General features: G+C 43.5%; 1 protein-coding gene across 2 annotated transcripts in view; it reads right to left on the reverse strand.

Annotated features, from left to right (window-relative positions):
* The window catches only part of ZC3H7B (zinc finger CCCH-type containing 7B), a 53,087-nt gene that overhangs the window by 19,868 nt on the left and 17,347 nt on the right, over nt 1–15,872 (reverse strand). For both annotated transcript variants that reach the window (XM_077339380.1, XM_077339379.1), the window contains exons 10-17: nt 14,300–14,648; nt 13,587–13,645; nt 12,071–12,233; nt 11,832–11,993; nt 10,173–10,378; nt 9,282–9,382; nt 7,797–7,978; nt 5,627–5,712 (exon numbers count right to left, since the gene is read on the reverse strand). In XM_077339380.1, coding sequence (XP_077195495.1) covers nt 5,627–5,712; nt 7,797–7,978; nt 9,282–9,382; nt 10,173–10,378; nt 11,832–11,993; nt 12,071–12,233; nt 13,587–13,645; nt 14,300–14,648 — 1,308 coding nt within the window. The remainder of the gene's footprint in view (nt 1–5,626; nt 5,713–7,796; nt 7,979–9,281; nt 9,383–10,172; nt 10,379–11,831; nt 11,994–12,070; nt 12,234–13,586; nt 13,646–14,299; nt 14,649–15,872) is intronic.

Consider the following 15,872-nt stretch of genomic DNA (forward strand, 5'->3'; position numbering starts at 1 on the left):
CAAGACAGAGCTGACTTATGGCGATCCCATAGGGCAGCCTTTTTTAACCATTTGACGTGGAAGAAATCTTTTTCAGGCTTCAAGGAACCCCCAGAAGTGGTGACATGCCCCATCAAAGATGTGGGCAGAGAAAAAAGTTTGTGAGAGCCAGTCAATCAATCGAACAACCATTTAAGGCTTCCCTTGAGGAGAAAGAGACTAGGCCAATGGGCTCCAGTGATGTCTCATGATGTCAATGGTTACTTGAACTCTTGTCTCCCTCCAAACACTAATCAGGGTCAATACTGCTTATCTCCTGACAGCAAACAAGACTGAACTAACCTGGACCATCTAGGTCAAGAAGGAACATCAATTAGGGAACCCTAATCTCCCCTCAGTCATGAAGTTCTCTGGCTGACCTTGGGTCAGTCACTAGCTCTCAGCCTAACATACCTCACATTGAGGGTAAATTGCAAAGATCAAAAAATGTAATAAATCAAATGAGTGGTACTTGTATGCATAGGCATACAGACACTTCCTTTCCCTCTGTCCTTTATCATTTATTGTTCTAGCTCTTATAATACATTTTAAAAAGTAAGAAACTTTGACAAAATCTTGCAAGCCAAAGACCTACACAAAAAACAGCATGATGGTCCTCAAAACATTAGGCAGCAGCATGTAGCAATTAACAGCCTCAATTATGATCTGCACAAGGCCAGTTCAAATCTCATTTCAGCCACTGCTGGTGGTCTTAAGACAGCCATCATTCATGAACATCAGCTGAGGATATCTGAGATGGAGTGAGAAGAAAGTTTACTTCACAAAAACACGATTTTAAAAATATCAATGTCCTTCAGCATACTTAGCAATAAGACACTCAAAAGTTTCACCCAATGAAAAGACAGAACACCACCATCTTCTCTGACAAGCAAAGGTTGGATACACACTTTTCTTGGATGCTTTAGGATGCTTAGGGCTGATCCTGCGTTGAGCAGGGGGTTGGACTAGATGGCCTGTATGGCCCCTTCCAACTCTATGATTCTATAATTCTATGAATGACAGAACATCTGGATCACCCAAGGCCTCTTTTCTTGCTCTCCCCAAGAATGCTGTTTCTACTCTGAGATAGGCCTGGAATGTCCTCTGCGGCTAACCATTGTTCTAGCCCCAACTTTGGCCTCACAGACTACTTGAGTTCTCTATGCATTCTTAGAAGCCCATGCTCTTTCACAGAGCTAGCATGGTATAGTGGCTAAGCAGTGGACTCTAATCTGCCGCACCAGTTTGTTTCCCCACTTTTCCTCCATATGAAGCCTACTGGGCAACCTTGGGCCAGTCACAGTTCTGTCAGAACCCTCACAGTCCCGCTTTGAGACTCCTTAGGGTAGACCCCACTTCTCTTCTTCTTTCACATACAAGAACAAAGAGGCAACAGAACTATTCCTCCTCACTTGTTCTAGGAACTGGCCCTCTTCATCCCAGTAACCCTCTCACCTGCTTCCACTAAGTTTGTTCCCTTTCCACCAGCTCAAGTATCTTGCACCAGTATCTCACCACATGGCCCACCTCCATGTACCCCTCCCAGTCTCAGGCATTTCACCATTTTAAGTGCAACAATGAAACAAACATCTTCCTTCATACTTCTTTCAGAAAGCCTTCCAAGCCCTGGAGGTGATAATTTCATATTTATTCACCTTCCATAATAGGATCATGTCACCTTCCCACGTTTCTAGTTCCCAATTTTCTTCCCAACTGAAAATTTAAATGTGCAGATATCCCCATAGCCATGTACCAAAAGTCTGCACAAACACATGAAGCTCCTCTATACTGAATCAGATGATTGGGCCATCAAGGTCAGTACAGTCTCCTCAGACTGGCAGCATCATTCCAGGGATTCAGGTAGAAGTGATCACATATTAACTGATCCTTTTAACTGGAGATAGTGGAGATTGAAACTGAGACCTTCTGCATGCCAAGCAGATGCTGTACCACTGAGCCAGGACCCTTGTCCCCACGAAGCATTAACAGAGCAAGGAGAAAGTTACTCTGCCTTTGCTTCTGATCAGAAAGTTACTCTGCCTATGCATCTGATCAGTAAACCGGGGCATAATAAAAACTCAACTTCCCACATGCAGACTGGATGCAACAAATGAATTTTTGTTAATGCAAAATAGATTAAGCAGGGATTGGAATAAACAGTCACGAATGGCTGCCCAATGGGCTGATGCCATTCATATGTGGCCACAGATGCCTTAATATATTTGTTCACTTCTTCCTCAGCAGTTTCTCGGTCCTTCCTTGAATCTCAAGTACATCAGACCTTTCAGCCATGCTCTTCCTTACGCAACACATGCCTCTTCTCAGGAAGCTATCTGAGGCAAGTGCAAAGTGCAAAGTTTAAATATCTACCCTTTTATGATGATGATGATGATGATAAGATGAAGAATTGGTTCTTATATGCCATTTTTCCCTACCAGGAGTCTCAAAGCAGCTTATAATTGCCTTCCCTTTCCTCTCCCCACTACAGACAGCCTGTGAGGTAGGCGAGGCTAAGAAAACCCTGATATTACTTTATGAGTGCTGTGACGAGCCCAAGGTCACCCAGCTAGCTGCATGTAGAGGAGCAGGGAATCAACCCTGGCTTGCCAGATTAGAAATCCGCACTCCTGGCCACTACACCAAGCTGGCTCTCTTATGGTAGCATCAAGGCACATTCTATATGTAATATATCCTGGTGTATCCATAATATGTCTTCCTAGGCTGCAAATGGCTGTCAAAAAGAACCAGAGACACCTAGTGACTGAAAGTGGAATGTAATCCACAACAAGAAAGGATGGGAGGAAGTAAGGCCCTCTTGCCATTTTTCTCTTCTTCTTGTCAAGCCACACCTCCCAAAAGCAATTAACTTTGTGTTCTTGTCCAAGAGCTGTTTTAATCTGATTCCAGGGCTGGGCTCTTTTTCTTACTCACCAGCTAGGAACTTGCCCTGTGTTTCAAAATGCCACTCAAGAAGAGTACAATCAGTCAGCAGTCCTCAAAAAACTACCACTCAGTCTTCAAACAACTACAGATCAATGGCACTCTCCCCAGCCCAGATCTTCCAATAATCAGTTTTAACCTGTCCCTCAGTCTAGCCACTGAGCTAGAAAACTTGCAAAACCTTATGGCCTATGGGCTACTGGAAGATTTAATTTTGTTGTTGCCTGTTCCCTTCCTTTTCTTATTTTAATCTTACAAAAAACTTGGAAGTATGACCAGGACTTAAAATTATACTAAGAAATCATTTCCTAGTTGCAAACATGAACCAGAAAGACAACAGAGCCAAATGGTCAATACCACATTGCTTTTCTATTGACTTTCCCCCTTATTAAATAGCATTATTATTTTAGTAAATTTGCTACTTCAATTGTTCTGGAGTACAGACAAAGAGCCAAGTCTAGAAAGTCTTTCACTAGGGATTTGTTGAATCTGTGTAAAGAAGAAAACAGGAGCCATTTTTCTGCAGAATAAGATACATGGTTCTAATTGTCCATTCTTCAAAATTATATTGTATCTTAAATTTCCATGTTAAAAAGGAAATATAAAGGCTATATCCACTATGTAAAAAGACATCCACTTATAAATATATACAAATGGTCTTATGATTAAACCATAATACAGCTTCATTCATTCATTCATTCATTCATTCATTCATTCATTCATTCATTCATTCATTCATTCATTGTTTCAATTTATATCCCGCCACTCATCATGGACTTGTGGCAGGTCACATAAAACAATATAAAATCCCCAATAAAACCAATCCAATCCCCCCAATTAACATAGACCACAAGAAGCAGCATAATCCCAACCTCCCTATCCACCGCCAACCATCATCACAGGGAGGGAATTCACAAGATGGCACAGCGTTCAGCCGGAGGAGGGGCCTCAGTTGTTCCTGGTCCCAGCCTCAACCATTCACCTGGCAGAAGAGTTCCGTTTTACAAGCCCTACGGAACTAAGACAGTTCCATCAGGGCCCTCAGCTCTTCCAGGAGCTCATTCCAACAGGTCAGGGCCAAGACTGAAAAGGCCCTGGCCCATGTCAAGGTCAGGCATGCTTCTCTGGGGCCAAAGACCACATGCTAAGGGTTTCTTAGTAAGTGGCTCTTGTGTTATGTGTGATAGCCAAAAATGCATTTTGTCTTCCGAGACTTCTTTCTAAAATTCAGAGGTTAGTGGAAAATTCAGATAGTTTCAGTGCACCAACCAGTAGACATCCTTGTTCTAGATTTCTTACTTGAGGGGAGCGCCCCTGGAATTTTGTTAAAGAGGTCACATCAGTATCTGATCTTACTTGTAAGTTATGGGTTTCATCACCTGTCTTCTCTTTAAAGTCTCTGGAGCAATATCCTGAAATACCTGTGTGGTTTTGAAAAAGAACAGATCCTCTTGATTCCGGTTCTTTGGGAATTGTTTGCTTTGTACTATAATGAAGGAAATGGAAATTATGCTTCTGAGTCTGATGGTAATATTTTGGATAGGTCAATTCTCCATGCACTCTCTACCGTAAGAGAATCTTAATCTTCTAGCATTAGTTGTGACAGCCACCTGGCCAAAAAGATTAAGATCATCTCATCTTTGGGAATTTTTAAAATATAATCTGTCTTTCTATTTTCTGGATCCGTTTTCTAGATCCACTTTCAAATCACCCTTTGGATATCTGAAGTTTATTTCTTTCTTCAGTTATAGACTTAATCCCATAGATACTTCAAAAATGGCTGTCTCTTGAAGAATCATATGCATGATGTAGGCAGTCAGTGGTTCAATAAACAATTCCAAGAAGAAAGCTGGTCTTGATTTATCTTGATTTCTGCTGCTAAACCCTTGTGCATCCTCTTTGGTGGCTATATGAGCAGACTGTATCAAGAACTGTGCAGTCACACCCTCCTTTTTTCCTTTCCTGTGCTTACCTCTACAGCTTTAAAATGATGTTATAATACATTTGGGATAAAAACCTTCAAGTTGCATTGTGGTACTTGGAGTTCTTTAATATGATTTCCCCTTTTTCTGTTTGGTTCATGGTGCTACTTATATAGAACAAAGAATTTGGGAGTGAACAGATGACCTCACTTCTCATTCTTTAGTGTTTTGTTAGACAAAAAGAAGTGGATTTTTGCATCTAATAGCTTCATAGAGTGTAACAATTAATGATAAGGCAAGGACTTTTAAATCAATGAAGCCATAACATATACTCAAACATAAAATAAAGTGCTTCAGACAATGTACCATATAACCTCTAGTCAGAAAAGCAGACTCCTGAGATACTCTGAAAACCTCCATCAGAGTATAAAGATGTATTTGTATTTGCCCATAAAAATCTTCCTTGGAAGTTACTTCAGGGTTGACCATTCCACATCCCAATTTGTACATTTAGTCATAGAAGACATAACCTTTACTCCATGCAAATGGTTAGTTTAACAAATATTAAACTAATACAAGACAGAAATTAAACTAAGAAAGGTGGAATATCATATACATTTTAAAAAGTTAATACATGAGAGTAGGACCTTTTCCAGCAGTTCCTATGTCTGTCTTTGACCGATAAGGATATGCGTTCATGAAAACACAAACCCAGCCACATAGAGTGGCTCTTTCAAACTTCTTACCATATTGTTGTTAGCCTTGATGGCATGTGCCTCCATCTGCTGCCAATACTTTTTAGATTCCTGAACAATATCTTCATGAGTCATTCCTGGAATGACAGAAGACACTTGTTAAGAACTCCCAACCTCTGGAATCTTTTTAGAGACTTTTAAAAAGTTGATTTCTGTGTTACAAAAAGGTCAACTGGCTGTAAGGATTGGAAATTCAAGTTAGCCACAGGTCATGCCTCAGTATGGCACGATATCCCTTGTCATCAAAGCCAAACCAAAACATCCTGTCTCTCTTGGCCCAGGCTGCTAGTAACATAAGCAAATATTCTTGTGGATGCTTCCTGGAACCACCAACCCTATTCTACACCTGAGTACCAAAAATCCATCAAACAATACAGGATTTTGGATGATGTGATGTATGTGGAGTATCAAAATAGTTTTAATCTCATGTGGAAGGTCTTCCATTGGAAATAAGTTTTCCTCTTTATTAAATTAGTTAATGAATGTTGGTTGAGTTTTTGCTTCCTCTACAGTAGAGGTGAAGGTAAGAGGGAACATCTGATCCCAGCTGTTGTGAGTTGAGTCTGGAAAGTAGCTAAGATGCTTATGAAGACATACCTACACGGTTTTGTTCTTGCATGAGGCTGCAGTATAATAGTTCAGGAGGGAGGTTTTATAAAGGAAACAGTATTGTAGACTATTTCACTAGTTTTTGTATGCAGTGCTTTTTTGTTTTAAGAAAATACCCAAACTCATATACAAGGTTGTACCAATTTCCAAAAAACACCTCCCCCTCAGCAGATTTCCACTAGGCTGTTCCTGAGTGTCCACTCTCTCTTTCTCTAACTAAACAGGAATGCCCAATGGATGAGGACCTGGAAGGTGCCCTACAAAGTGCTCAGTATTCTAAAAAAAAAAAGCCCTGTTTATACAGAATCATAGAGTTGGATATACAACCTTGTATATGAGTTTGGGTATTTTCTTAAAACAAAAAAGTACCCAGCTTAAAACAAATGAGTACCCAGCTTGCTGGGGGGTAAACGGTAATGACTGGGGAAGGCACTGGCAAACCACCCCGTATTGAGTCTGCCAAGAAAACGCTGGAGGGCGTCACCCCAAGGGTCAGACATGACTCGGTGCTTGCACAGGGGATACCTTTACCTTTACCTTTAGAGTTGGAAGGGGCCACACAAGCCATCTGGCCCAACCCCCTCCTCAATGCAGGATCAGCAAAAAGCATCCATGAAAAGTATCTGTCCAGCTGGTGCTTGAAGACTGTCAGTGAGGGGGAGCTCACAGTCTCCCTAGGCTGTTGATTCCACTGCTCAACTACTCTGTGATTTTTTTTCCTGATATCTAGCCAATACTGTTCTACATGAAGTTTAAACCCATTACTGGGGGCCCTATCCTCTGCTGCCAACAGGAGCCTTTCCCTGCCCTCCTATAAGTGACAACCTTTCAGATACTTAAAGATAGCAATCACATCTGCTCTCAGCCTCCTCTTCTACAGGCTGAAGATTCCCAAGTCCCTCAGCCTTTCCTTGTAGGGCTTGGTCTTACATTACTCTTATTGCATTGCTTTCTACTTCTATAATTCAATTTTTGTGCATTATCTGTGATAGGGGTCATCAACCCCCAGTCCGCAGCCCGGTGCCAGGCCGCAAAGGCCATGGTACCGGGCCGCTGGCAGCCACGCCTGCCTCACACCGCCGGCAGAAAGAAGGAAGGGAAGAGGCAGGTGCAGCCACCGGCACGTCGGTGACGCAAACACACAGTTGCCGCACATTCGCGTTAGCGCCCCCTGGTGGCGAAAATGCGCATGCGCAGCAACTGCGTGCATGCACATTAGCGCCCCCTGGTGGCGAAAAGACCGCTAATCTATGACATATCGTCCGATAGCTTTATTTTGCATTGTTTCTAATTTTTGTGATCCTACCACGATGTTTATTCAATAGCTCATGCTATTTATTGTACTGTTTACACCATGTAATCTGCCTTGAGCCTCAGCAAGAAAAGGGGACTTAAAAGTGATTTACATTAACTGGCTTAACTCAGTGAAGCAAATTCTCACTGACAGTTCAGTAACTGAGAGACTGTACAAAGAAGTCTGTACAAAAAACTTTCTGCCCTCCTCAGTTCCTTCTCCCTCTTGCCCGCAAATCAAGCTAGACAGAACACTCACCAGAGTACTGTTGTAGTAGCCAGACCTTAAGCTCTATAAAGCTGTGAGCAAAATGGCAGCTATCTTCACGCAAGCAGCCGTAGCGCACTTCATGCCGGCATACGTCAAACTGAAAGTGCTCCTGGAACTGGCGAATCTTAGAGTATTTCAGGGAGGTGGAACGAACAATATGAACTAAACACCTAAAGTAACGAGAGGAGTGTTTACGAATAAATACTGTTTGCAAAATGTGAGCAGTAGTAATATATATTGTATTTTCCTGAAGTGTTCCAATTGTTTTTCATAACTGTATTTTCTGACTCTGTTCTTACTTTATTTTAGAGCAATGGCAGATACCTACAAATCAGAAACACATGGGAAAGAGTTTGACTGAAGTGGCACCCGAACAGTTGTGCTGATTTTAATCAGATCCAGACAAAATTTTTCACTCACACAAGACAAGTCTGTCAGTAGAACACAACTTTCCTGCTTCCTAACTCTTGCTCCAGCCTCGATCTTCTCAAAATGCGGCTGGAGGAACAGTCTGAATAAGAGGCAAATCTAGAGTCTGAAGTAGATAGGGGGAATTGGTGAAAATGCATACATTTCGTTCTTTTACAGAAACTTTAATCTGGTGTGGTTCAACATGATCCAGTCATGTGGGCATTACTTCCCACAAGCTGCTTCCTAGGCAGAATGTACTACAATGGCTCTAATTTTCCTCAGCTATTATTCTGCTATAATATGTGAATTTGAAATTGGTTGAACTTTACAACAATCCTGTAAGGTATTACTTCATATTACAGTTCACAGCACAGGAGATAAAATCAAGAAATCCTCACTTAATGCCACCCACTGAACTTGTGCTTCAGGTGTAATTTGAACTAGGGACACTCTGTATACTGTACATTTAAATTATCAATTCATTTAAGTCCTGAAAGCTCCAGGTCAATGATGATACACAGAGGAAGAAACAAGGGACTACATAAGCAACAACCTTGCCAATGAATCCTGAAAGGCAGAAGATTCTCATCACTCTGCTATTAGAGAAACTTTCAGATGCCAATGCCAGGGAGTACATCTGTTCTACAACTAAGTTCCACCTGCCTTACAAAACAGTGATCATTTCTTTACTGTAGGCCAGGGTTTCTCAGCCTCAGTTTTGTGAAACCCTGGGGTTTCTTGATGGCCCTATAAGGTTTTCCTGAATGGATGGGAATTAATTATTTTTTAAATATATTTTTAACATTTGTTAAACATTTTCCAGATGATATGACCATGTATGGTCATGTCAACCTGACTCCCCATCCCAAAATGGCAAGTGATGGGCCTGGAGGGGTTGGAAGGGAAGGGGTCCCTGGGTGGGCATTTACACAGCTGTGCTCCCCAACCATATGATTGTGCCACTTCTGGGGTTTCTCAACAGTAAAAGGTTGAAAAATGCTGCTGTAGGCCAATGAAAACAAATGTAGACTATGAAGGATAATTTAAACTATCCTGGCTCACTTGTTATCATAAAAGCTATGTTTTGCAGCAAGATTGGAGCAAACTGCTAGAGAGTCCTTGGTTCCCTTGCTGATTATCCGGGGTTTGCTGTCAAAGCAGATCTACAAAACATAAAAGAAAAAGATAATCAGTTTCTTAACACCTCTACAAATGATTATGATTAATAATATATATTTTAGATCAGCTTCAGTATGCTTCATTCAACAGGTCTATGAGAACATAAGGACATCAGAAGAGCCATACTGGATCAGACCAAATAGATAGTGGCCAACCAGTTACCTCTAGGAAGCCCACAAACAGAATCTCAGGTGTCCCAGGATAAAGCATAGTAGCCTTCTCACTAGCAGTTCTCAATATAGTCTCTTAGAGAGACCAGGATCTTTCTCTTTCTCAACTGCAAATCTATTAAATGGATCTATATACACAACAGAAAAAGGGGTATGTAAATTGGCCTGATGGATTTCCATCCAAATGCATCTGAAGAAGTAAGCTTGGACGCATGAAAGATTATGCTGGGACAGATTTTGTTCGTCTTGAAATTGCTGCTGGGTTCCTGTTTTATTCTGCTGCCAGACTACAGCTATCGGTTTGGAATTGTGCACGGGTGAATGTTGGGAATTCCTTTATGTTCCTCAATGACAGTCTGCTTCTGAAGACTGAACAGGGCCGCAGGAAATGTGCAGCAACTGCAGTAGGCTGCAATTCCAGAAGGTTGCCAATAAAAAAAAATCAATCAGCATGCCTTTTTAATCTTTTACTTCAGGTTCACTCATGTCTAAGGCAAGCATTGCACTGGATTCTAGGTGAGAAAGACCAGAATACTAAGTACACAGTTGGAATGGACAAGTAAAGGCATGTAGTGAAAAGGCATCTTAAACGCCTTCTGCGTACCTCACAGAGAAAAGTGAATATGCCTTGATGTTCCTTCAAGATCTTGGCAATGGTCAGACTGCCCCGCTTGACCCCACCCAGAGGGTCAAAGAGGAGATCACGATTCAGGGTTCCCTTCCGTTCCTCTGTCCACACGTCGATCTCCTCCTGGTGGTACGCGAAGGTGCAGTTATCCCCGTACTTACAGTCCTGCTTGTTAAGCATATCTACAAAGCAACAAACATCACACCACCACACACGGAGTGGAGGCTAGGATCAGAAACAAAGCTCTCTTGCTATCCTTCATTCTGTTTCCTCCTCTCTCCCACCACCCTGAGCTTCAAAGGCAAATAAAAACATCTTCATCTTGACAACTATTCATCTTTTACCCATGACCAGTTTAGTCAGATTTGGCTGGCCAAGCAAGACGGGACCAAATCAGAGGCATAAAAACTTGGGTATACTTAACTTGTTGACAGCCATTTGACCATAGTGAAGCCTCAAAAACATAGCTGGTCCCCGAAAACAGAGAAACATAATATCCAAGACCACCAAGGACTTTGAAGGTGAAAAACAGCACCTTGCATTTGGGCCTGGTAGCAAACTGGGTCGGCATAGGAGATGCAGTGCTGGTTTAAAATATTACAGCAGCACATCTCAGGAAGGACCCTAGCTGCTGCATTTACTACAACCTGTAGTTTCTGAACATCATTCAAGGGCAGCACCATGTAGCGTTGTGGTAATCAGGCCCCACCCCTACCCTGAAAGGGCACAACTAGTGAAAAAGTATCCGCTGGTAAAAATAGTTTGGGCATCTTTTCCCAGTTGCTTATGCAACAGACATGTTGAGTTTAAAAGTGCTTCCAAGCACATAACAGCCTTTCAGAGAAAATGTGACACTACCCAGAATGACCTGGCCTTCCTAGACCAGCCTTTGTCCTCACTCACAGCACTTCCATCTTATCCAGATAAAAAATGTAATGTATTAGACCCTAATCCAGCCCATGAACAAATTCATACATCAGTTTAATGCTTCTACCATCTCCCTAAATTATGAAGGCAACTAGATTCAAAGCCTGTTCATCAGAATGGGCTTTGAAAGGTCCTCGCCACCGCGGCCTCCTTCCCCCCCCCCCCGGGCGCAAGGCCACGGGTGTGCTTCTAGGCCCGGGGGAAGGGCCTCCTTCCCCCCTCCCCCCCCACATCGTGGCCTTCCCCCCGGGCCCAGAAGCACACCTGCGGCCTCAAAGAGGCCGCGGGTGTGCTTCTAGGCCCGAGAGGAAGACCTCCTTCCCCTCCTCCAGGATGTTAACTGGATACAGACAGGAAAGTAACTGTGGAGGAGGAATGGAGAGATAATCAACTTTAAAGGAAGCTTGCTTGTCATTATTAAACTTCAAACTGAGAAAACTTTCATAAGCTTCTCAGGAAACCAGGCTTCCTTAGAATGCAGTCTGAAATCTATTTGTTTGGTACCACGGGAGAATCCTGCTAAATATTATTACAGGTGCTTTCTGCTTTTTATAGCCAGAGATTTTTCCCCCCTGAAGAAGAGTGGTACATGGGGTGGGGGGGATGAGTGTGTCAAAAGAAAGGAAGTACCCCTCCCCCATCAGCAGATTGCATGGAACTCTATCCCTGCTTGAAATGGTCCCCATTCCATTGTGGCTTTCTCCTTACCTTTGCACAAATAATAAGATCCCACAAAATTGGTCTTGGTTGGGCGTGACCGGATTCTTTTCCAGGTCTTATCTTCTGCATTACGGCGTCTGCCTAGCAGTATGTCCCGCTTGCACTTGTGTTCCAGACCTTCTCGATAGGTATAATCACCAGCCTTGGGTCCTACAAAGGGAGGACAAAATTAACAGCAGCCCAAGGGTGCCATTAAAATTAGGGCCAAGTCACCATGAGAAGATAACCTGTTTTAGGATAGCAGATCTGACAGGCTTGTTTAAAGATGTGTGTGGATGCCAGCGGGTTCTTCACAAGCAGGGCTGTGTTTGACATCACTGATTCCGGTTGAGACATCAGCAGCTCTACTACTTTGGGTACTGTTGTGTGACTTGGCCCACTGTGGTTGGCCTGAAAAGAGAACAAAAATAAGTCCATTTTAAACCTTACAGACCTCTAGACAAGCACTTCTACTAAGGTTCTTTGGTTCCCATCTAAAAGGACTGGTGCCGGCTAGAAGCAAGCAGTTTAAGAAATTATCACTGCTTTGTTTTCCATTATAAACACACGTAATTCCATATACTCATCAGGACAAACACCTCCCCACTTATTGCAAATTTATCTTTTCCCTTTTGCTGTGTTCACAGATTTACTCATACAGTGAGCTGTAGGTCTAACAGTTCTATATAAAGTTACTACCAAACATGTTTAATGTGTATGTGAGAAAGGTTGAGAAAAAAATCAAGAAGTCCATCCATGTTTCAGATAAATACAGTATTTGCTGGCGTATAAGACTACTTTTTTCCACAGAAAAGCATGCCTCCAAATGGGAGGGTCGTCCTATACGCCGGGTGCACTTCAGTTGGGAAAGACATAGCTGCCCATAGTGGCCCATAGTACTGGACTGTAATGTAACAAACTCTATATTTTAAGTGGAAATGTTGGGGGGTCGTCTTATACGCCCAGTCGTCTTATACACAGGCAAATACGGTAACTAAAACCCTCTGAAGTGTAGACTACACAGAAGAAAGATTGGCAGAACTTCTACAGGGAGAAGTCTCAAAGATCTGGAAACAGCGTGAAATCATTTGACAATACAATCCACCAAGTGCTCCAACAAACTCTAAGCCAACAGCAAAGAGGAGTTGGCTAAATGCTCTCCGTATTGTGTCAGTTCAGCAGAATAGGTTAGGGTAGTCAACCTGTGGTCCTCCAGATGTCCATGGACTACAATTCCCATGAGCCCCTGTCAACGTTTGCTGGCAGGGGCTCATGGGAATTGTAGCCCATGAACATCTAGAGCAGTGATCCCCAACCTGCGGGCCGCGGCCCGCTGCCGGGTCGCGAAGGCCATGGCGCCGGGGCGCGGCTCCCTCTACCTGCCCCCCCCCCGCAGTAAAAAAACTTCCCAGGCCGCAAGCTTGCGGCCCGGGAAGCTTCTTACTGCAGGAGGGCGGGGAGAGGGAAGCAGGGCCGGCTGCGCCCGTGCGGGCGCAACCCGATGCGCGGGCGCGGCCCGATGCGTGGGTGCGGCCCGCGGGTGCGGCCCGATGCGTGGGCGCGGCCTGATGCGTGGGCGTGGCCCGCACGGACCGCGGGCCGCGCCCCAATGCCCTGCCGGTCCCCAACCTCAGAAAGGTTGGGGACCACTGATCTAGAGGACCACAGGTTGACTACCCCTGGGTTAGATGACACCTAGATACCCATACCTGGGCACCACAACTTACTAACCTCCCTCAAATCACAGGTAGTTAACTAACTCACCACAAGTGGTGGCTTCTGGATACTAGCAGGCTGCCGTGACTCTTGGGTGCTGGTTTCCTCTAAGCAGAGGGAGGGAACAAAACGAGAAAAACTAAGATTATTTCCTAATACAAAACCCTAGCGCCAGCAGGAAGAGCATTATCATACACTAAAAATTTCCATACGCTCTCACAAACTGGTCTTCTCTTCAGCACCCACAGAAAATACTTAAAAAAACACCAAATAACTATTTTCAAAAATAAAAACATCACTGTGGCAATTTTAACAGGGCTCATTAATGTCAGTGTAGAGGTTTTCATTGTGTTGTTCCCCATGGTCTTCATTTTAAATTTCTTCAGAGATGGAATTTCATGAAGAGGGGAGAGAATGATGATCTGGACCACTAGAGAAGGACTTTCTGACACTGAGCATCCTAAATCATCCTGAAACCTCTTGAGTTCCTTCAGTGTTAATGTTCTTTGTCCAATACTTTCACTTATTTACTGTAATGTTCACCTCTAATTTTTCATCCAAACTACAAATCAACAGCATAACTGACACTCTGCATGCTTACAAACTAAAATAGACAATAAAGGGTTTGGGGAAGAGACCAGGGAGCAGTGTGGGAAAGGAAAAGAGAGAGTCAGATGGCAGTAAAGAATCTCCTAAAGCCAAACATGTTTTACTCTTCCTGCACCACAAAGGAACAGGATCCCCATGACCTGCATACCTACCAACACCAAAGGAATCCAGCACATCCAGTGATCCCCTGCCAGTTCCAAAAGCATCCAGAACATCAAGCCGAGACTCGGTGTATGGAAGAAGATCTAGGGAATCCATTGAGTCCAATGGGGAGCTGCCATCACCAACCACTGGGGATTCAAAAGCATCCAGAACAGATGAGGAGGAGAGCTGTTTGGTGGCATCCATGACCAGGCCAAAGGAGGCGGGCGGGAGTGGTGTGGAGACCGGAATGTTGGCTGACACCACAGGGGGGAGCAGTGGAGTACCGCCTGGAAAGACGGGGATTAGCTGTGGCATCTCAGTTGGCAGGTTGGCGGGGATGGCACCTTGGACCAGAGACTTTAACAGGAAAGATAACAAACATGTTCCAATTAAAGCAGAGAAATAAAACTATGGCAGACACAGATTTAAAAGGCGCTATGAAGTTGGGAGTCTAGAGACTAGATTACACAGTTTCCCTATGTTTATTTATGTTATTGATGCTCCATCTTTCTCACTTGGACTCAAGGCGGAATTATACAGATTAAGCCAGTACAATCAACAATACCAGCTTGTAAACGGATGCATTCATGCCCTACACTCCAGAGCACAAAACCAGCCTGCCCTACACTCTAGAACATAAAACCTTACATTGACAATAATGGTTATCTATGGTTAAGTCTAACTGAATATTGGGTTAAGTCAGGAAGCAGGTGGCATAATTATCTAGGTAGAAAACAGGCAGCAGCCAGGCAAACCAAACCAATGGGTTACAGAAGAGGGTTCAGGGAGATCAGGCTAGAGCAAGACAAATTAATAACACTGAGCTACTAAGTAACCTGCCAATAGCCTCTTCCTGCTGTTTTTTTAAGGAACTGTTAAGAGGGCAGAGCAGGGAAGTAAAAGTGAACCTACATTCCAAACAAGGAAGGGATTAGGAGGTATATGAACATATAGAGTCATGACAGCAGGTCCCTTCTGCTTGAGATCTTGGAGAGTTGCTGCTAGGCCAGGCTTTCTCAACCAGGCTTTCATGAAACCCTGGGGTTTCTTGATGGCCCTGGAAGGGTTTCCTAAATGGGTGGGTATTAATTTTTAATATATATTTTAAAGTTTGCTTACATATATTGGGTGGTATGATCATATATGCTGATTTGCCCACCCCTCCCCAAATAGTCAATGATGGGCCTGGAGGGGGTGAGAAGGGGAGGGGCTTCGGGTAGGCATGTACACAGCTGTGCTTTCCAACCATATTCTGCACAGTTGCACCACTTCTGGGGATTTCCGAAACCTGAAGAATGTTTCAGGGGTTTCTCAATGGTAAAAAAGTTGAGAAAGGCTGTGTTAGACCAAGTGGAGGTATCAGGCAGAAGCCTCTCTTAGCTACCCAAGAATCTCCAGTGAAGTTGCCAAGGACTGAATCTAGGTCTTTCTGTCACAGTTATAAAGATCTCAATTCCCAAATCCTCTTAACTGGGAATTGATTAAGAGGGACTCTTACTCAGCTTTGATCATGCTGGCGCATACATAACATGCTTCAACTTGGATCTGGCAGGATCTGGGGAGATGAAGCATACGATCCTG

Source organism: Paroedura picta, chromosome 5 (assembly GCF_049243985.1).
Source record: "Paroedura picta isolate Pp20150507F chromosome 5, Ppicta_v3.0, whole genome shotgun sequence".
NCBI classification, from domain to species: domain Eukaryota; kingdom Metazoa; phylum Chordata; class Lepidosauria; order Squamata; family Gekkonidae; genus Paroedura; species Paroedura picta.